Source organism: Microcaecilia unicolor, chromosome 2 (genome assembly GCF_901765095.1).
Source record: "Microcaecilia unicolor chromosome 2, aMicUni1.1, whole genome shotgun sequence".
NCBI lineage: Eukaryota > Metazoa > Chordata > Amphibia > Gymnophiona > Siphonopidae > Microcaecilia > Microcaecilia unicolor.
Window position 1 is genome coordinate 350,977,789 of NC_044032.1, and position 23,015 is coordinate 351,000,803.

Genomic DNA, 23,015 nt, shown 5'->3' on the forward strand with positions numbered 1-23,015 from the left:
ATATTATATACAGGTACTTATTTGTACCTGGGACAATGGAGGGTCAAGTGACTTGCCCAGAGTCACAAGGAGCTCCCTGTGCCTGCAGTGGGAATCAAACCCAGTTCCCCAGGACCAAAGTCCACCACACTAACCACTAGGCCACTCCTCCACTCCTCCAGGTAACTGGAATGAAGGCCAGACTAACTTCATGGACTTCATTTCAAACACATGTAACCAACTCCAATGTACTAGTATTAGGAGACATTAACCTTCACTTAGAAGACCCAAACTCAATCAACGCATGAGAATGTAAGGAATTCTTCCACTTATGGGATCTTAAATGGCCACAAATGCAAGCAACTCACGTCAAAGAGCACACACTTAATCTTATCCCACACAAACTTTCAACAGACCAGAGCTTAATCATAACAGATATTAAATGGACAGAAACACCCTGGACTGATCACTACAAACTAACCTTATCCCTACACTGGTGGAAGAAGGGATTACACCAAATACAAGAACACACATCCTACAGCACAAGAGGTCAAGTAGACACGAAAACATTCTGGCAACTGATATACAACAATGAATGGTCAGCACAGACAGACTCCAAATACTACCTCGCGGAATGGGAAAAAAGATGCAAATGCATACTAGATGAAATAGCACCCTTACGAACAAAAACTTCACGTAAGCACAACTCGACACCATGGTTCAACAATGAACTGAAAAAGCTAAAAACACAATCCAGGAAACTCGAACGAGCAAGGAGAAAAATAAAAAACGAACACACACTCAACATATGGAAACAATCACAAAGAAAATACAAATACGCAATAAGACAGACCAAAAGAGCATACTATAAAACTAAAATAGGGACAGATTACAAAGACACGAAGAAATTATACCAACTCGTGAACAAACTCCTAGACACTAACTTGGTCACTACATCGAATACAGACATCACATCTGCAGATAAACCTGCTAAGTATTTCAATGAAAAAATTGTAAACCTTGGGACAATAAAATCAATCTGGTTATTTGTTGATGTTGAGCTTTGTTACATTTGAGACTTGGTAGCCTTGAGGCTATGAGATTATTTGTATTGTATAATTCTTGAAATGTTGAATAAAACTTACAATTGGAAAAAAAAAGAAAAAATTGTAAATCTATGCAACACGCTACCTCAGGACAACACTGACATCGAAAACTTCCTTAATGAGCTGGGCCCAAACACAGGAGAATACCTGGCTGACCGAACCTGGTTAAACTTCGCCTTCCTTATCGTCGATACAGTTGCACAGGCGATCAGCAGGTTCTCCAACACTCACTGTAAACTAGATACCTGTCCCAAATATCTAATGAAATCTGCCCCAGACCGCTTCATAGCAGACCTCACATCCCACCCAAATTACATGCTTCAGCAAGGTCTCTTCCCTAAGGAAAATGGCAATATTCTACTCACACCGATTCCAAAAGACACCAAGAAGAAAACAAACTAAATCACAAACTACCGTCCAGTAGCATCCATCCCGTTCTCAGTCAAACTGATGGAAAGCATGGTAGCCAAACAACTTGCAGATTATATAAATAAATTCTCAATACTACACGAATCACAGTCAGGTTTTCGCCCCCTCCACAGCACAGAAACTCTCCTAGCCAAATTCTAGCAGGAAATAGCAATAGGCAAAAACATCCTCCTCTTCCAATTCAACATGTCTAGTGCTTTCGACATGGTAAAACCATAACATATTAATAAGATTACTAGATAAGTTCGGGATTGGAGAAAATATACTTAGCTGGATCAAGGGTTTCCTAACCACAAGAGCATATCAAGTCAAATCAAACTCAAACATATCATCACCATGGAAGGCAGACTGCAGAGTACCACAAGGATCTCTGCTATCACCGATCCTCTTCAACCTAATGATGACCCCACTAGCCAAGTCTTTATCCAACCAAGGCCTCAACCCTTCCATTTAAGCAGACGATGTCACAATATACATTTCTTACAAATCTAAACTGACAGAAATCACCAACGAAATCAAGATCAGCTTGAACATCATGGACTGTTGGGCAAATGCATTTCAACTAAAACACACAGTCTCATTCTCTCATCCCAACACAGCGCGGCCCACCCCACAACTTTCAACACCCCAGATTACATCCTCCCTATCTCAGACAGCCTGAAAATCCTCGGCATTACAATGGACTGCAACAACACTAGAGAGCCAAGTGACAACCACAACAAAGAAAATGTTCCACACAATGTGGAAACTCAAACTCAAGCTGGAAGAATGGTCTAACGTTTGGCAATTAAAATTCAATGCGAAGAAATGCAAAGTGATGCACTTAGGGAGGAGAAATCCAAGGGAGGCGTATGTGTTAGGTGGGGAGAGCCTGATAGACACGGACGGGGAGAGGGATCTTGGGGTGATAGTATCTGAGGACCAGAAGGCGATGAAACAGTGCAACAGGGCGGTGGCCGTAGTGAGAAGGTTGCTAGGCTGTATACAGAGAGGTGTGACCAGCAGAAGAAAGGAGGTTTTAATGCCCCTGTTGTGGAGATGATGAGGCTATTGTGGAGATGAAGCTCCCACCTCAAGATCCCAGGTCCCTTTCACTCAGGGTGAGCTGGTTCTCAGTATGCAGATTGTATGCAAATTAGTCTACCACCCCTTTCTACTCGGGGTGACCTGGTTCTCAAAAAGGCAAACATAGTCAGGTCTCATCAACAGGATTTTTCTCATACAAATCTTTATTCCAGTCTCTGGGGCACACTTCTCTTAGCTTAAAACACTTTCACAAGCTTAAACAGTTCTTCCAGCTTAACCATTTCTTCCTACTCAGTGCAATCTTCCAGCTTAAACATTTCATCTTGCACAGTTCAATACCCAACAGATTTCTTCCCCCTGAGCCTTCCCACACAGGCATCAGGGCTCAGTACTAACTCAGTCCTTCCTTGTAGTACACAGCTCTTATACTTGATACTCTAGGGCCTTCTTACCCCAGCCTTATTAACTCAGTCCTTCTTGGTAACACACTGTTCTAGACACAATCTTTTCATCTTGGACACACAGTCCCTCTTTGAACACACAGTTCTTATCCCTGACACTCTAGGGCCTTCTTACCCCAGCCAGCTTCCTTGCTTTGCACACAGTTCACCACCAGTCCAAAGGGCTCAGCCAGTACTTCTCATGGGGATCCCTCTGCTTCAGCTACCAGCCCTCCTCTGCAGCTGCTAGCTCTCCTCTTCCCTCACACTCAGGTGAGGTATTAAGTGGTTAATGGCCAAACAGGACCCAGCCCATAACCTGCTGCACCTGTTTCTATCCCCAGGGCTCTCCTCGGTCCTAGCGACCTCCTGCTATCCCCCTTTTACTGGCTCCCTTCAATGACTCACCCAGCCCTTCTCCCTGGACATTTTAGGGGAACAGCGCCCTCTAGGGGCCTAACCAGGGTAGGACAGCCTCTTCCTTATCACACTGTATAAGACGTTGGTGAGGCCCCACCTGGAGTAGTGTGTTCAGTTTTGGAGGCCGTACCTTGCGAAGGATGTTAAAAAAATGGAAGCGGTACAAAGAAAAGCTACGAGGATGGTATGGGAGTTGCGTTCCAAGACGTATGAAGAGAGACTTGCTGACCTGAACATGTATACTCTGGAGGAAAGGAGGAACAGGGGTGATATGATACAGACGTTCAAATATTTGAAAGGTATTAATCCGCAAACGAATCTTTTCCGGAGATGGGAAGGCAGTAGAACGAGAGGACATGAAATGAGATTGAAGGGGGGCAGACTCAGGAAAGATGTCAGAAAGTATTTCTTCATGGAGAGGGTGGTGAAAGCTTGGAATGCCCTCCCGCGGGAGGTGGTGGACATGAAAACGGTAACGGAATTCAAACATGCGTGGGATAGGCATAAAGGAATCATGTGCAGAAGGAATTGATCCACAGAAGCTTAGCTGAAATTGGGTGGCGGGGGGAAGAGGGGTTGGTGGTTGAGAGGCTAGGATAGGGGAGGGCAGACTTATACGGGGACTGTGCCAGAGCCGGTGTGATTCGTGTAGTATTGAGAATTTGTTTATATAATCTGTAAGTTGTTTGGCTACCATGCTTTCCATCAGTTTGACTGAGAACGGGATGGATGCTACTGGACGGTAGTTTGTGATTTAGTTTGTTTTCTTCTTGGTGTCTTTTGGAATCGGTGTGAGTAGAATATTGCCATTTTCCTTAGGGAAGAGACCTTGCTGAAGCATGTAATTTGGGTGGGATGTGAGGTCTGCTATGAAGCGGTCTGGGGCAGATTTCATTAGATATTTGGGACAGGTATCTAGTTTACAGTGCCAGAGCCGGTGATGGGAGGCGGGACTGGTGGTTGGGAGGCGGGAAATACTGCTGGACAGACTTATACGGTCTGTGCCCTGAAAAAGACAGGTACAAATCAAGGTAAGGTATACACATATGAGTTTATCGTGGGCAGACTAGATGGACCGTGCAGGTCTTTTTCTGCCGTCATCTACTATGTTACTATGTAAACAATTCTTCCCGAGGGGAACATTTCGCAACCTGATACAATCAATGGTACTAAGCCATGCAGACTACTGCAATGGAATTTATGCGGGATGCAAAGAACAAATCTTTAAAAAACTTCCTACCGCTCAAAACACGGCAACTAGGCTTATCTTTGGAAAAACGCGATTTGAAAGCGCAAAACTCCTCCGAGAAAAACTATACTGGCTCCCAAAGAATGCATTGCTTTCAAAATCTGCACTCTGGTTCACAAAATTATCCATGGTGAAGCCCCGGGATACATGACTGACTTGATTGACCTACCAACTAGAAACACATCCGAATCAACACGAACGTACCTAAATCTGCACTATCCAAGTTGCAAAGGACTCAAATACAAATCAACTTACGTGTCCAGTTTTTCCTACATAAGCACACAACTGTGGAACACATTACCAAAAAGCCTTGAAAAATACGAACGACCACCTAAACTTCCGGAAAACACTAAAAACTAACCTGTTTAAAAAGGCATACCCTACTGATCCAACATAAATGCCCGATCTCTGCAACACAACAAAACTAAAGTACGGTATGGACATAACACAACTCTTCCGTTGCACGATCCCATAATGTGGCTGTGCCACATGAACTTTATCTTACAACATCACTTTGTATTTGTTTACACCGGAGTCTGCAAACGCTTCTCCGGAACTATGTAAGCCACATTGAGCCTACAAATAAGTGGGGAAAATGTGGGATACAAATGTAACAAATAAATAAATTTATCTTGTTGGGCAGACTGGATGGACCATACAGGTCTTTATCTGCCATCATTTACTATGTTACTATCAGACTTATTTTCAAAAGAGAAGGGCGCCCATCTTTCGACACAAATCGCAAGATGGGCATCCTTCTCATATTCGAAAGCTAAATTTGGGCGTCCTCAACTGCTTTCCGTCACGGGGACGACCAAAGTTCACGAGGGCGTGTCGGAGGCGTAGCAAAGGCGGGACTGGGGCGTGCCTAACACATGGGAGTCCTTGACCAATAATGGAAAAAAGAAGGGTGTCCCTGACGAACACTTGGACGACTTTACCCAGTCCTTTTTTTTCCTACGACCAAGCCACAAAAATGTGCCCTAATGACCAGATGACCACCGGAGGGAATCGGGGATGACCTCCCCTTACTCCCCCAGTGGTCACTAACCCCCTCCCACCCTAAAAATTTTTTTTTTAAATATTTTTTGTAGCCTCTATGTCAGCCTCAAATATCATACCCAGCTCCATGACAGCAGTATGCAGGTCCCTGGAGCAGTTTTATTGGGTGCAGTGCACTTCAGGCAGGCGGACCCAGGCCCATCCCCCCCCAACTGTTACACTTGTGGTGGTACATGTGAGCCCTTCAAAACCCACCACAAACCCACATATAGGTGCCCCCCTTCACCCATAAGGGCTATGGTAGTGGTGTACAGTTGTGGGGAGTGGGTTTTGGGGGGCTCAGCACACAAGGTAAGGGAGCTATGCACCTGGGAGCAATTTCTGAAGTCCACTGCAGTGCCCCTAGGGTGCCCGGTTGGTGTCTTGGCATGTCAGGGGGACCCGGTGCACTACAAATGCTGGCTCCTCCCATGACCAGAGGGCTTGCATTTGGTCATTTCTGAGATGGGCATCCTCGGTTTCCATTATCGCTGAAAATCAAGGACAACCATCTCTAAGGTTGACCTAAATTTGGTGATTTGGGCGTCCCCGACCATATTATTGAAACGAAAGATGGATGCCCATCTTGTTTTGATAATACAGGTTTCCCCACCCCTTCGCCGGGACGTCCTACGAGGACGTCCTCAGGAAAACTTGGGCGCCCCTTTCGATTATGCCCCTTTATGTGACATGAATTGGATTGCGGTAGACAGATGGGTGGGGTCAATTTGGGGAGAGGTTTGGGGGGACGGGGGACACCCCAGTTTAGTGTAATGATTAGCAGTCGGCTGTGAGGAAGCCACAAGCAGTAGTCCTCTCCATCTCCTCAATTAATTTAAAGTTCAAAATCTACTCTTGGGGAGGTAGAAGAGAATGTCTGCTTGATTAATCCTACTGTCAATGGAGAATATCTGTTTCAGATAAGCAATTTTCCTTTCTTCATCAACAGGCAGGGCTAAATCAGGCACACAAGTGAGTAACTCTCAAGCTCAGGGTTTCTCCAAGTCCGAGAGAACTGTTCCACTTCCGAGCAGCAACCGCTTACATATGAATGTGAAAATATGATAGTTCATAGACAGATTGTTTAGTACCACTTGACCAAAGGTACCGTTCCCAACTTAGATTTGGACTAGGCAATAGAGCAAAGTAAAAGTACATAGCATGTATGTAGCAAGGACCAGGTGTTTTGTAAAGGACATAGTAGCTTGGTCCAAAGATCTGAGACTTAAGACTTAAGACAAAACAAAGATCTTTTAGTTTGGGCTTCACCATTCCATTATTGCACAAACCATTACACTAACCCATTAGCGCTCAATGTTCCCATAATATGCCATATGGGAACATATTGATTTGTATGGGAACATTGGGCACTAATAGGTTAAATAATGGATTTTCCATTAAGGTTGATCGGGAATCAAGAGTTCTAGACTTCTCCTTCAATGGATTTACAAATAAAAAATGTTATATGTAAAGCATTTTTTAAACTTAAAGTTAAGTTCGTTATGTTCGTACTTCTTATTTGAACATTTTAAACTTATTGTTCAATTGTCAATTCTCTCATTACTTGATTATGGAAATAACTTGTATATAGGAATAATGGTTAATGATTCAAAATTCAGCAGGTAGAATGATTTCTTTATTGTTCAAAGTATAAGAGTATCTCTCCTTTGCTGGCCAAAGTTGCACTGGTTACTGGTTCAAGCTAGAATTATGTCTTGTTTTTAAATTTTTATACAGTTCCTGCTCTGCAGATTTTTTGGGTGGTTTTAAGAGTTAAAAAAAAATGTTACCTCATTGAGATCATGTCATTTCTTGCTTTTTGTCTTTTCATCTATTGAATTTATCTGTTTTAAAGCATTATTTTCTGGTTCATTTTTGCTTTCTGCTATTTGTCTCTAGAACAGTTTACCACATCTTTTTTCTAATGATAGTTGACATATATTGTTCAATTTTTTTCTCTCTATAACGTTTAAATTGTGGTTTATTTTTTTGTTACATTCTGATTTATGTTTCAGTTTATTTCTTTTGTTACCTTGCCTTTAATTCCTTTTGGGAGTTTTGGCAGGTTATAAGTCTTTGATACAAAGAGAATCCTCTCTCAGTAGGTGTTTCCTAAACAAGGTCTTTATTTCAAATCAATAAAAGTGACCCCACTTTTATTGATGTGAAATAAAGACCTTGTTTAGGAAACACCTAATGAGAGAGGACTCTTTTTGTATCCACTGTTTGTGTTGGCTTTCGCTTCTCCTGTGGAGAGATCACCTTCTGTTGGTGTAGGCTTTGTTGGAATTTATACGTCTTTGATACCATAACCATGTTCTCCAAAGATGCAAATTTCAAGAATTTTTATTCTACTCATAGCAGAACTGAATACATGACTCTAGTAGCTAGTAAACACTTTGCCATTGTTATACCAAATCTATAGTGCTTAGAGATGAAGAGCTGCATAGATTTTGAGGGACTCTGGATGAAGGGCAATCTTTCTCTGCCAGGTAACTCTTTTTCTGATGAACTCTGTCTATTTTAGGTAATAAACAAGAGCTTGTTTGAAGTCCAGAGTGCAAAGAGCTTTCTTGCATGCTAAGTATAAGTTTTCTGGTAGAAGGTGGGCAATAGTATCTCTGCATTGATATGGAAAGTTGTGTCTCTTTTATGTCCATAAAATTACCTTGTGACAGAACCAAATGTATGGTTCATACATGACTAGGTCTTGAATTTCACTGATCCCCTAGCCAAAATTAACTATGAGGAAGGGTACCTTTCCATACAAGATACTTTACTAATGAGGATTCCATCAGCTCATAAGGTTGATTCATGAGAGGTCATGAAGCTGATGGCATTTGAATGGAGAGATGTAACAAAGATGTCCCTTCGTGAATTTAGGACAGTGGGAAGCTGGCACTTAATCTATTAAAAAATGATAGGTACACTCCCAGGCACACAGAGAGTGCTGCAGAGACTGGACAATATAAGACTGATGTCAAAGCTGACAGCTATTCGAAAAGGCACACTGGTTCAGTACCATAAAGTCTGGGACCAATATGAAAAAGAAAGATCATCCCAATAGTGAATTATCTCCTATATTTACTGATAATCATAAGCGGGATGGGGGGGATATTAGAGGGGGAGGGGATTAGGACTTTTAAGTTGATTATAGAAAACTATTATGCTGCGTGTCAAATTAAGCATGAAGTAATAAGATGTACAAGACTAACCAAGCACAGATGTATATAGGGAAAGTATTGTGAGCTTTTATTGTTCTGCTATTGTATGGAAAAAAGTCTTAAAATAAAAAGTAAAAAAGAAAATGATAGGTAGGCAGGGTGCTAGTGTTCTTTTGACAGAAAATATCTGGAGATCTCACTTATAGAGGTGATATGAATATTTCAGAACAGTATTTGGTGGGCCCTGTATGATTTTTATCAGGAGGTAAACTGCTTTGTACTATTTTTTGTTAAAATGAATAAACAGACGTTAGTAGAAAACAATTTCAATAAGAAGGTTCTATATTGTTGCAATATTGGAATCAAGGACTTTTTCTTTCAGGAAGGAAAGTTCCTGTTTTACCTAGTCCACACGGGATCTCCCAACTCAAAATTTCACAAAAACGTAAGTCTCTGTTCTGCTTTCCTGGGACATACCATTTTCATCTCAAAAACAAAGGTGGTTTCAGAACTGGAAAAAAAACGACTACAGCCATTCTAGTGAGGAACCCAGAATCCCTACCTATATGTCATACAGACACAAACAATTTTTATTCATAAGGGGGGAACTATTTGTTGGGAAAGAAACACTGCTGCCAGGAAATCACGAGAATATAGCAAAATCTAAACTTACCCAAATTCAACAAGTCAGAGGTAGAAGGTGGTGGTGCACTATGTGTTGAAGGAAATATGCTGGGTGTAGATGTTGAGTTGGGATTCAATAAGTTTCCAAAAAGATCAGGACCAGAATAAATTTGATTTTCAGAACCTGATGGCATGGCAAAAGGGTCAAATAGATCAGCTGAAAGAGAAGTTAGTACAAAAACATAATTGGAATTTTACTAGTCAGAGAAAAAGCATAACTTAAGCCAGATTCTGACAACAGCTTTGTCTTGGCAAAAAAAAAAAAAAAAAAATCTAAACCTTAAGCAGATCAATAGCGATATTCAACATATGGATTACAACAAGGTCAAAAAAATTATGCAGCTGCAAACCCTGTTTTTCCCTCACTAGACAGAGGTCAACAACTTGATACATACTTCAAAATTAATGACATACTATGAATTTATCTAAAATGGTAGCAAAGTAGTTAGAGGAGGCTGACAACCAGAGGACAAGATTCAATTCTGGCTGTCCTTGTGACCTTGGTCAAGTCATGTCATATCCTCCGTTGCCTGGTACAAACTTGGGGGTAGATTTACTAATATACACTAACATATTAACACATTATACACTAATGAATTACAACAGTTAACGTTATAATGTGCAATAATGTGTGATAACGCGTTAATGTACGTTTGTAAACGTAGCACTCAGATTGTATGGAACAGGAAAGGCCTACTATGTCCTGCTTAAGCATGGATTTGGAAAGGCAAGTAACCCAAATCCACCCATCAAGCTGGTCTCATACTGATATATGTATAGTATAAATACAGCATGAAGTAATAAATAATGGATTCAGAGATGTGGCCAAAATAAATTCTCCATTCATTCCAAATGTGCAAAAATATAAAATAAATAAAAAGCATTGAGACAAGCTATTACTGGTGCTTTCACTAAACATTAGAACTATGCTGTACATAAGTTTTCAAAACCACAAAAGTCCCATCTTGAAATGTGGAAGCAGAACTCACACTGCATTCTGCCCTCACCTAGTACACACAGAAAGCGATTTTCAAATGGATTTCTAGAGGTAAACATGTATTTACCCATGGATCACTCTTTGAAAGTTTCCCGGATAATTGGTAAGGAAAAGTATTTGCTATAGTAAAATTTGGACTTACATGTTAATTTCTTTTCCTTGAGTCCTGCCAACACAGTCCAGACAAGTGGGCTATGTCCCTCTGCCAGAAGATGGAGCCAGAGACAAAGAGATCAGAACTGACTTCATCTCCTTATAGGAGCCTCATATTGCCCTAATCTCCCTAGTATTTTTCTGGCTCCACCAGATGGTGTAAACTTGTGACTTGTTGCAACAATTATGAATAAGCCACTCCCGGAAAGCTGCTGGCTCAGATTCCCAGTAGATCATAGACAGACTAGGAGAAGCTGCAGACAACAGTCCTTTGTGGTTAATTTTCCTCCACTCTTGGGAACCAGAGACTGAGTTCCCACACCAACAGATCAAATACCAGATGGTGCCCAATAACCTTTTACTCTTAGTGAACAGCAGGAGATACCAACAGCATAGCCTCTTCCCAGACTACCTCCCACTCTCCTACAATGCTCTTGTTAGATTTGGACTCAGTCTGGGAGCCTGATCACTCTCCCCCATCTCAACTTCCACATGTTACCATTATTTCTGGGGGAAAGAAGGGAGGTGGCACTGCAGGCAAGTCACAGCAGTTCAGTGTGTCAACTAGTGTATTTGGCCTGGCCTAGGAGTAGACAAGCAAGCAGGCACTAGCTAGGCAAGTGCAATTTGCTCTCCCTCTACTTGCTTCCAGTGTGCCTGCACTAAAAGGGAGGTGATGTGCTGCAGGTGAGTCATAGCAGTTCAGTGAGTCAGCTGATAAATTTGGTCTAGCTTGGGAAATAGGATGTGTATAATTATACTACAGCAAGAGGCCCTCACTGGATGCCCACCGGAAGGGTGGAAGGCCAGATTTTAGGACTCAGGCTGTAAAAATACCAGCTAGGTTTAAAAATCTATGACTGGCTGAGCAAGGACTTGCATTTCCTGTAAGTTAATATGTGTCCCCGCTTGGGATCCATCCACTGGAATAGTGGTGGGTCAATTTACATACCTTAAACAGCCTAAACTGCTAAAAAAGTACTGAAATGATTTAATATTTGAGAATCTGCAAAAAGCAGGTCTGAACAATGAGTCCTGCCACAAATTGGTATAATTTTTAATTCAAATATAGCACCTGTAATGAAAGATCAGATGAATAAAATGGAGCTTATTAGTTTTGGTATACAATGATACAGAGGTAATACAGAGTTCATGAAATGGTATGAAAGGTATGAAAAGTATGAAAAGTATTGCAGCCGGAAGATGTGAAACTGTTATCTCAACGCTTCCCAAAACATGTTGATAATTAGCAGTAGCTGAGAACGGAAGGAGGTGGGTACATCAGATAGCAGATCGCATGGGAAAGTATGATCTCAGAAAGTGAGAAAGATTAGGAGCAAGGTTTCTCACCATTCACTTCTATGGAGAGGATAGAGTATAAAAGATGGCAGATTTTGGCTTAGTTTGAGAGTCCTCTCCAAAGCTTCTGTCAGACGGCGAAGCCCTGTGCGGCTGAAACCAGAATCTGATGTCTGTATTTGTATCAACTTGAAGACTTGTGTTTGGGTAAGAAATAAAATGTACCTATCTATCTAAACCTATCTCTGTCTCTATTTTTATTGATTCTATCTTCTCTTTACCTAACATTTAGCCTACAAGGTAGATCACATACAAGTGACACTCAGTTTTGGACAGAAAGCAGTAGTTATGGGAATTAGTTTTCAATTACGGCTCCTAATGCCACTCCCTTATGATTGGGTGACAATGGAGGTTAGAGAAACTATACAGAACCTAATATATGAAATAAGTACCTTTAGTCCCCTGTGGGAAGGAGTCAGAAAGAGGTCTATAAGAAGAGGTAATTAAAAACAGTGGTGAGCCCCGAACGCTGACAGTACTCGCTAACCTTCTTTATCTTCTTTTGAACGCAAGAGGGGATACTTAATTTTGTGCGTTCAAATGTTCTCTGTTTCTCTCTGTTACTTTATTTTCCTTCTCTCTCTTTCTCTCATACTCACCTGCCTCTCCCTGCCGCTACTTTCTGTCCTTCTGCCTCACACGGACACTGCCCACTTCAGGGGTATTGGGCACTATTGTTCTGTCCAATTTTCTTGTTCTTACCCCTGTCTTTTACCTACTCCTCTATCTTTTCTGTCTTCTTCCTTTGTTTTTTGCAGGTTCCCTTCTTTAGCACTAAACTTGCACACTTTTTCTGACCCCTATCTTTCATATTCTTTTACCTTCTTGCTGTCTTCATGCCCTGCGCTGAACTAACACACCTGCTTCCCTACATTTCTTCTATCCTGTCCGTCTCTTTGATTTGCGTGATGTGCGCAAGAGTGTGCTTGTTGTGTGAGTGAAGCATAACAACGAATCCAGGCGACTGCGATTTGGGTTTTGCTGTAAGCTTATTTCAATGTTCAAAATCTTTGGATTGGTCTTTATGCTAGCATTCTCGCTTAACAATCCTTAGAGATTGCGCATTTTCTGCTTCCAATCCCACCCTGTGTTCTGTCTTAATCCCTCCTTTTCAAATCCCTGTTCCCCTGTTCTTATCATGTATTCTGTTCTTTCTTCTTCTGTCGACCTTACTTTCCTCCCCAATCCCTTTTCCTATTCTCCTTCATCTAAACTTCTTTTACCTACCTCTTCCTATTAGTCCCCTGGGTCTTATTCTTGCTCTTCTCTTTCCTTACAATTTCTTTGATGTTCCCGTATCAAGGGAATTTCCTTTACTTTAGGAGAACAGCACGCTTTAAGATTGCTCTCCCTTAAAATCCTTCTGGTTTCTCGGTTCTTATAATCACTCTTCAAAACTGACAGACAGCCCCCACCTTTTCACATCTGCTATTGCCTTCACTCTGTGTGTGCGACAGTTATCCACGAGATTCTTTTTACGTCTCGGGACTGTCCCTCCTCATTTTTTTCCTATTGGAAACAGTAATTACGGTGTTCAGCTTTGTAGCTGCTTACCGTCGTCCAACTGCTGTTTTCCTCTTATCTAATCAGTTCCTTCAGTCTTCTGAACTATGCTTTCTCTCTAACCACTCAGCCCACACCCCCCCTTCCTGTCCACACTTTTCTCGGCTCTTTTTCATAGTGCAGCATGAATAACTGCGTAGTATCTCTTATTCCGTTCCTTTTCCTTTTGCATCTTTGTGTGTGTCTTTGCACTCTGTCTGAATTGTAACTATACTGTTCCGTCTCTGCTTTTCTTATTTCTTATTTCCACCTGTCAACATCTTTATTATTTACTGCGTAGTTCAACTGATTGTTCTTTTTCACAGCTGTTCAATCCTGTGCTCTCACCCCACCCCCATAGTCATTTTTCCTTCCTTAAGTCCAATCTGAATCCCTTCCTCCACAACATTTTGTTCTTGTCCCCCTTTCTCTGCCACAATAATCCTCCCTGCCCTCCTCTCTGATGCTCTACCGACTCCTACACTATATGTCTGTGGTCCGTGTAAAATTTATAAGGTACCAATTGGGGTAACTTAATACCTTACATACACCTTTTTGGCTTCTTGTGCAAACCAGAAATCATTTTTTTTTTATTTTTTGATTTCCTAGAAAACTTTTCTTTTTCCTTCTCCGTCCCATGTGGTGTGAGTTTTGATTCTCTTTCCGGAACAAAGCTTATTACATTACTAGTAACTGTCATATTTGATATATACTCCCTCTTGGGCTTCGAATCTGCCTTTGTAAATCTATTTAAACTCGCTCGAAGAGGTGTAAGTTCTAAACCCCTTTTTCTCACATTTTTTAATATCCTTATCCAGGCTTCCGTAACTGCCATTTCTTTCTGTAGCTTTTAAAGGTTTTCCCTAACAAGTGCTGTAGTTCACTATCTCAAGGACATGAGAGTCTGGGAAGCTTGCCCACTTTAGCTGCCTTATCAGTCCAGCACTGCTTTGGCAGAGGAGGCTCTACAGTTCACTTTTAAAAGCTGAGAAAGTGATTTTTTTTTTTTCCCCTTTTCCGTTCGTTTTTGTCCCTGTTCTATGCTGAAGTGGTACAACAGTCTTTTACACAGGTATCTTTCAACTCCGGTTTCCCCTCAAAATTGGTTCCTTAAGCAGGCACCATAATTGTAAAATGACTTATCTTTTCATGCCTCATGCTGCCAAGTCCGTTGTAAGTGCACTTCTGAGCATGTAAGAATGTACGGATGTATTTCTTTGCTTTCACTGTATCTTAGTCTTACTCTGCATTCTCCTTTTATCAGGGCATACTTTTTTCTCCTCTTTTGTGTCATTTTATTAGGACGTTATCTCCCACTCCCCAAAATTCACTGCTCATACTGCTTTGACTTTTGGGCGTTGCTCTCTATTTCATTCCATCTCCCTTAAACAAAGGCTTTCTCATTCTGTCTCTGAGCCATGATTTTAACCCCGAGACAGGTTTTTCTTTCTTTTGGTACTGCAATTGACAGCTTGATAGACCTTATTGTGCTACACCATGTGGTTACAAAGTTTTAAAAGGATATCTTTCCTTCAAACATACATTACTTGACTTTCCCCTTTAAAAACCAGCTTTCTCCTTCTTTGTCCTAGTGTGGTTTCCTGTGATCACATTACAATGCTTCTAGGAAGCCTTAGTCCGGAAACTAAAAATTAACCCTTACTTAACAGAATCAAGCGATATGCTGGTAGTAATGAAATTTAGATTGCCGTTATTTTAAAAAAACACAGTAGAAGACATTAGAAATTTTTGCCTTAAAGGAGCTGTCGTATTAAGTGTAGAATTGACAGTTTCAGCTTTCATATGAACACATAATGATTACGGCTGTCTATCTGAGTAAGTAAAGTAATAACGCAGTTAGAATTGTCATACTTTCTCAAACATTAACTCCCTGGTTCCTTACACAATAGTTCCTAAGAACTGCAATACGTTTGATCTGATAAAATCCTATCCTGATTAATTATAACAGCAGAAAGTTTTAATATGAAAAATTAAACTTACAGTTTTTATGTGCTGTATAGTTCTATTTTCAGTAGCCGTAATGTCCAATGCTTGCAGTGAGCAGTAAACTCAAATTAAGCACAGGAAGCACACTTCCCTTCTGGTTTTTATTCTCCTTTTCCTATAACATCCACGTCAACATTAATCCTTATAACAATTTTCTGTAAACCTCTTTGATGTTCTGGTTCTTCTTAAACTCTCTACAGGATTACTGCTAAATCATATTAAAAGTTTTACTTCCCAGAAGCAGTCTTTTAACCACAATGTTACCCTCTAGATAAGATTCTCGTATGCTTTGGATCTCCGATACTCTGGTTCTAGTTTCTTGTACTCTATTTTAATGGTGTACTCGTTTAAAAGAAATATAAGTTACAGCCCCAGCACCGTACTATCGTGTTAGTTTAATACAAGCCTGCTTATCTTCAGGAAACATTGATTTTTGAACAGTATTATAGATTGTCAGAATTATAAATTGTCCTCATATTTAAGTCCCATTTTGAGGACTATATTATAACGTTATCTCTTGCATTGTGATTTTCGTCCTGGCTTATTTTAAACACTTGTAATAATGAGCTAGGTTATAATATTTCTTGATGAATATTTCCACGTTCTAAGAATGACAATCACTTTTAAATAATATGGTTCTATAATGTATTAAATTGTGTAAGTCTTTATAAAAAGTTTTCTGTTTTTACTCGACAGCATTGTAAACCGGGATCCAACACAGAAAGTCACATAAAATTACAGTGGTTTATTGTTACATTAAGAGCTAGATAATCCCTTGTATAACTTATATGATAGTAGAAGTATTATGTACTATATAGAAGCATTCCTTTACTTTTACCTTAATAGATATGCATATAAAATAAGTTTTACCTACCTTGTCGCCAGATGGACTCCAGAAGTGGCAGGGAGACTGGAACCCTTGAAACTAATAAAGAGAATTCCAGAGATTTCGACTAATGCAACCCTGAGGGAATGTCAATTTCGCATTGTACATAGGGCCTACTTCACGCAGGAGAGATTGTTTAAAATAGGAGCAATAGATTCACCTATATGCCAAAAATGTAAAAGAGAGGCTAATTCTTTGCTTCACTCCCTATGGGAATGCTCTCAAACAAAACTTTTTTGGAAAAAGATATTTGAATACTTAGCACAGTTGACTGGGTGTGTGGTTAGACTTTCACCAAGGGCCATATTGCTAGATTGCTATGAAGATTATCATTTAAGGAAAAAAGCACACAAGTTATTAATGAGAAAAGCAGGAGTTTTAGGGAAGAAAGTGATCTTAGGAGTGTGGGTGGGAGATGAGGCCCCATCTTATTGGGTATGGAGAAATAAATTTCATGCCTTAATGGCTTTTGAACACAGATATGCCAAACACATACCCAAGAGGTTGAAGCAATTTCATGAAGTATGGGGAGCATACGTGGACTCTCTGCCACATAGAGCAAGAAGTTTGCTGTTAAATGTGGGTTGAGAAATGTAGGATTAAAAAGAGGACACTCCAGGAAGGCAAAACTCCCCCCCACCCCGCCTTCCTCTTTTTTTTTTTTTTTTTTGGTGGTTTGTGATGTGTCGTAGACAGTAGGGATTGGAGGTTTAATGTTGAATAAAATTGATGCGAAGAGATGGCGATTGGGCGGAAATGGGAGGGAGGGAAGGGAATAAGGGGAAAGGCAAAGGATGGGAAATGGAAAACATACTGGACATATTCTAAGATAGAGACATTGAGGGGAGTTTTACGTATATATTCATTTTGTTTCCAGCGTAACCTTGAGCCCACCATGGGCTAAATGTTGCCCAGAGGATGGGCGACTGAGGAGGTGGAGTGGGAGCTGGAAACTTGAAGATAACTGTGAGCTGAATATACATGCTCCTATATAGTTATGCTTGTTAAATTGTTTTAGTTGATTGAAATGTTTAAAACACACATTGTTTCTAGGGGAAGGAGGGAGGGTGGGGGGAGAGAGGAGAAGAGGATCGGGAATATTTGACGCATCTGCAGAATAAGATGTCGTAGGGAGGGGCTAAAATATTAATTTGGATGACAATCAATATGGATATATACTAATGATGTTTGTGATACAATGCTTTTGTATGCGATACAGTGAAATTGTATACTTGTTTTGAAATATGTCATCAATAAAAATTGTTAAACCTTAAAATAAGTTTTACCTTTTTGGTTGAGAAGATGATGGCTGCGTGCCATGATAATACAGCGTTGCTTCACATCTCAAGTTATTTCCTGTTGGTTCTTTATAACCCAACCTTCTCTTTCCTTCTAATGCTGCAGCTGTCCTGTTTGTCATCATTTAGACACATAGTCACTGACTAGCATGTATGTTTCATGTCGTATCATTTTTGGTGTAAGCATCACATGTTTTAATTTGTTTTTTCCCTTTCACCTGTTTAGCCACAAAAGCTTCCTGCCATTGCATTCGGGTTTATTTTATTTATTATGTTCCTTTTCTGAGTGTAATTTGTCATATTTATAGGTATTAACTTGTCATCTTTGCACCACGATTTTGGCGTCCTGTTTGACAATTTATTGAATTACATGCTTCTCTTATGTTTTCCTGTTTAGATGCTACTTCCAACCTATCCAGTACCCGCCCCAAAAGCATTTAATATGTATTTAACTTTATTTCATTTATTCTAGGGCTATAGCTCCGGACTACACATGTTATAATGTCTTTGTTAATATACATTTTCTTGCCTTTTGTTGAAATCGGTGTTCCAGTTATATATATGGTTCTCCCCTGTTCCTCTTATTATAGTATGTAGTAGTTTCATGTCTTGTTTAAAGTCTATATTTAAATGCCATATACAGCTCCCAACCTACCCTTACAGCTTATTTTGGCCTTACATTACAAATTAGGTAGGCCCAGTTTTTTCCATATAATATGTACACTTTATTTTTATTTCGTGGCTGGATCCTTAAAGTCTTCTGGATCGGCCGCCGCCCATAAGGTGCCCAAAAGTTTTTTTCCTGTTACAGGCTAAACTCCTTTTAATGATCCACACCCACCCCTCTTTTCCTTTTCTGAAGTATATTTTAGGGACTCTTCCCTGATACATACTATACCCTTACTCTCATTCCTATTTGTGTTACGCTAGAACCATTGGCTTACGTACCGATGCCCGGCGAAAGGTAAGGGGAAGGGCTTACACCCCTCTACGGGGCAAAATTTTTGTCCCTTGGATGGATGACGGTACCTAAATTGTTAGGGATTGGGCCATTAATACCACCCAGTTTTCAGGGTGTGCCCGGCCCCCCAGTCTATAACACTTGCCTCTTTTCCAATTAGGCTAGAACCTGTAGCACCGGTACTCCTGAGGGACGCCTCTGTACCGTTTCCTACTAGCTAGTCTAATCAGAGGTCGTAAATTTATAGTTTGATTAATTGAAAACCCAGTGGGAGCTGGTTGAAGCGTTTAGGGTTCTTGTCACAGTTGATGCATTTTTGATGCGTTTAAGGCTCCTAGCACGTGAAAACTCATTGGGTTACTGCCTTCCGGATTCACTGTACCTTTTTCACGGGTACTTGAATCCCTTGATGGGTGCACTCCCTGATTTAGGGCTCTACCAGTGAGCGTGTATTGTGGCTCCTGGCACCGGGGATGCGTGTATTTTGGCTCCTGGTGGTTGATGAAGCGTTTAGTGGGCTCTTGACTAGAGTGGTTGATGAGGCGCTTATTTGGCTCTTGACCAGAGGCTTACCCTGGAAGGCAGTATTTATACATAGTTGCATACACACTAGCGTATATTCTTATCTTTACCTTTATCTTAATATGAATTATCTATACCTCTCCTCTGTATGTCGACTAGTATGTAGATCTTTATGCCGACTGATCATTTATATTTTAGACCTCCTACACAGAATTTGAGTATAATAGAAGACACGTGAGTATCGCATGCTCTTGTAAACTATTGGCGTACCGCCCCTAGCTCTTTTCATAATTCTACTGTATTCTCTGAAACCTTGGTCCTAGGACTGTGTTCAAAATCGGGTTCTATAGCGGCTCTGAAAAAAATTATTATATAATTTATTTTCACTATTATACAACTATACAACTATCACTGATACTTATTTTGTCCCGTCCTTAACTTATGGCTTCAAACCACTGGTTCTAGGCCTGGGTTTCATGTATATTTGCTCTAGCCCACAGTTATCTACCTACGTTCTAGATCATTGCTGAAATTCCACCATTGGATATTTTAATCAATATGATCACCCTCACACCACCCCCTCCTGGGGAGAGGGTGCTAAACTTTTCCCGAGCTGCAAATCTTTTCCCCCTGCTGAATAGAATGTCAGCTGGTCTTCCTCATACAGAGTATATTACTACTCCCCTGTCTGCAACTGAACTGAATGACCTTGTTCTGCGACTCCCGAATATTACTAAAGGAGGGAACAAGTGGCTACTAAAACTACAACAGGCCACTCTAGGGACAGCTCTTTCAGTAGGAAATATGAAGGCCATATTGGGCAGGACCGCCCATGCTAGCATCACTGATTTGTTCACACAAGCAGGCTATGCTGAACTTGTGACTGAGAATCAGTATGATAGTGCCCCCTTGACAGTGATTAAAGAAAAATTGTTTCAAGAGATACGTACTTCCTTCCCTGCCCAGAAAGATTTCTCCGTCATCACTTCACAACGATGGGAGGTGGGGTCAGAACTGATTGAAGCTTACCTAATTAGGATGCAGCAGTTGTTTCATGATGAGATTGAGGAAAGATTTGACTCAGACAATGCTCTCCCTGTATTCTATTACTTACTTAAACAGACCTTACCCTCTAAGGTCAGGAAGAACCTAGATAAGACGATAGGTTTACAACACATGGAATGGCCACAGGTTCGGGAACATGTCCTTCACTATTGTAGGCAACAAATTGAGAATAGGCAAAGAGAGGTCCGCCGGGACCAGGTTTTGCACAGGAATCTCACAATGTTGCAGATTGCTGATTTGAAGGCTAAGATGTCCTCTAAGATCAGCCCCTCCACACCTTCTAGTTCTAGCACCCCGTCCACCCTATATTTGCTTTCCTCTCCTCATGGCACTAGGTACCCTGTTATCCTTAGTTCCAGTTCACCTACTACTTGCCCTCGTGTTTACCCTGATTTGCCAGATTATGAAAAACATAACCCCCAATTCAGGTATGCTGACAATCGCAGAGGCCTTAAAGCTGGAAACCAGGATTCCCAATCTAGTCCCTATCGCCGTGCTAGTGTGACATGTTTCCGTTGCCGTCAAATTGGACATTATGCATCTAAATGTCTTCGGCCAGTTCAACATTGGCCCAGAAATCAAAATCGCCCACCCCACCCGTCCATAATGACTAGGCGTATTCCGAACCCGATCTGATTTTGTAGTTCACAGTTACTCATAGTACTCAGCTCCTCATTTAGTATCCAGAAATCATTTCTCTGTATATGTGTTGGTGTGATGTTTCTGTTTCTATTGCAGGTAACATGTTTTTATTTTATATTTCTCCTGGTTTAATTTCAAGTGTATATTTATGGTACCATACAAATGACCTAACTGAGTCAGCAAGTTATTTAGTTGTTTCTATGCATACCTTCCCTGGGGAGTTCTTATCAACTGCAGGGATGAGCGATCCCCAGAGGATATTCATTTTATGTTTTTTATATGTATACCTGAACTGACTTATTTATGCCATTTTACTTTATACGAGATCCCTTTTAAATAAAAGCTGTATATTGCTCATTGTTAAAATGTTTTCTGCTTTAACTATTAAGCTGTTTAAATTGATGTGACATTCACTTCTTTAGTTTTTTTCATGAATATAAAGCCTTCATTTTTGAAATCTCTCTATGGTATGTGTGATATCTGAAGGCTTTTCATTATTTCCTTGTCTAAGAAAGAAGAAATATTTATTAACCATTATCTGTTATATGGAATGAATGCGAGAAATATTCCCTTGAACTGGCCATTTGGGGGAGCATTTTGCGCTGATCATACAATTTGTAGTATTCTTGAACAGAGAATTGGTGAAGCTTTCGGACATGAATAAGGAAAATTATGCACTCCACTTTTTAATTCCTTTCTATTTACAACAGGTAATCACAATAACCCCAACTATTGCTTTTTTTATCTGTCTGTCTTTCACTGCGAGTGATTGTGAGACAAACTGGTGTAGATTATTTGGGTGCAACGGTCCTGGAATTCATGCTTTGTGTATTTAACTAACACCTTGCTTCAACTAACTCTTGCCGCGTGGTGGATTTGTCTTAAAGCGATATGCTTCTCCCTACTTTTTTGACTGATTGAAAAGGGTTACTTAAACTCTATGTGAAGGTCAATCAAGTAGCTGCACTTTTTAATGTTTTTTCTTCCATTTGTCTTTTTTGAGGAACCTTTTTCTTGCATTGCTATTTGAATATGCCTTGTTGCAATTCAGATGTATCATATTTTGTTTTATTTTTTTTTTAAGCCTATTTTTGTCTTACACCCTTCAAGGTGCTTTTTTTTAAATATTTTAAATATTTTAATTTTTTCCATTCTCGATGCTTTGTTTCTTACCAAGCCTCTTTCCTGGCCCCCATTTATACCCACGACCCTCCTCCTAGCATTCTGACTTCTTTCAATAACTTAACCACATAAATTGCACTACTGGTCTGTTTAAGTTTTGCCTTTCCCCAGATGGAGGAGACGACTGCTAGCAAAGAAGAGCTATCCGATAATGTATCTGATCTGAAGGCTATGTTGCACCAAAGAATCGCTAAATTAAAAGACAGATGCACAGACCCCAACATTACCTGGTGTGAGAAACGAGACATTATTCAGCGTGAGTTTCGACAGATGCATCAATTGGTCCATGAACAAAAGAGACAGGCTCTCCACTTACTGAAGTTGCAAGAAAATTTGGCCTCTACCCTTCTTTTTGAATCATCTAACTCGTAAGTCCTGCTGGCCTCCTGCAGCTGAGGGCTCAACCCTTGGTGAATGGTAGTCATCGTAGGTGAAGATTCCATATCTATTGGCGATAAATGGCGACGCATTGCCCTCCATACATCAATAATTGAACATTTACCATCATCTCTAAATTTTAATTGTTTTTCTCTTTTGTTCCATATACTTTACCATTGTTATTTGATCATGTCTTTCTAAAAATTACCAATCTGTCTCGCACATTATGCAAGCCAGAAGTGGGGATATATTATGCAAATCCCAATTCCAAATCCCAATTCCAAATCCCAATTCCAATTTTTTTTATTATTTAATTTTAAGTTGATGGTAGAATAAAGACATGGAAAGATCCCTAATTTTAAGTTGATGGTAGAATAAAGACATGGAAAGATCCCAATTTGTACACCATAAGTACGTCTTTAAGGTCCAAATGATGTTAGATCCCCCAAGGTTGTGGCAATGACCTTTACACCTTGCAAACTACT

The 23,015-nt window shown here is 40.4% G+C and overlaps 1 protein-coding gene across 1 annotated transcript in view; it reads right to left on the bottom strand.

Moving 5' to 3' along the window:
* GAK (cyclin G associated kinase) overlaps positions 1–23,015 on the bottom strand; it is a 398,389-nt gene that overhangs the window by 75,665 nt on the left and 299,709 nt on the right. The window contains exon 22 of the mRNA XM_030194468.1: positions 9,528–9,695. Within this exon, the coding sequence (XP_030050328.1) occupies positions 9,528–9,695 (168 nt within the window). The remainder of the gene's footprint in view (positions 1–9,527; positions 9,696–23,015) is intronic.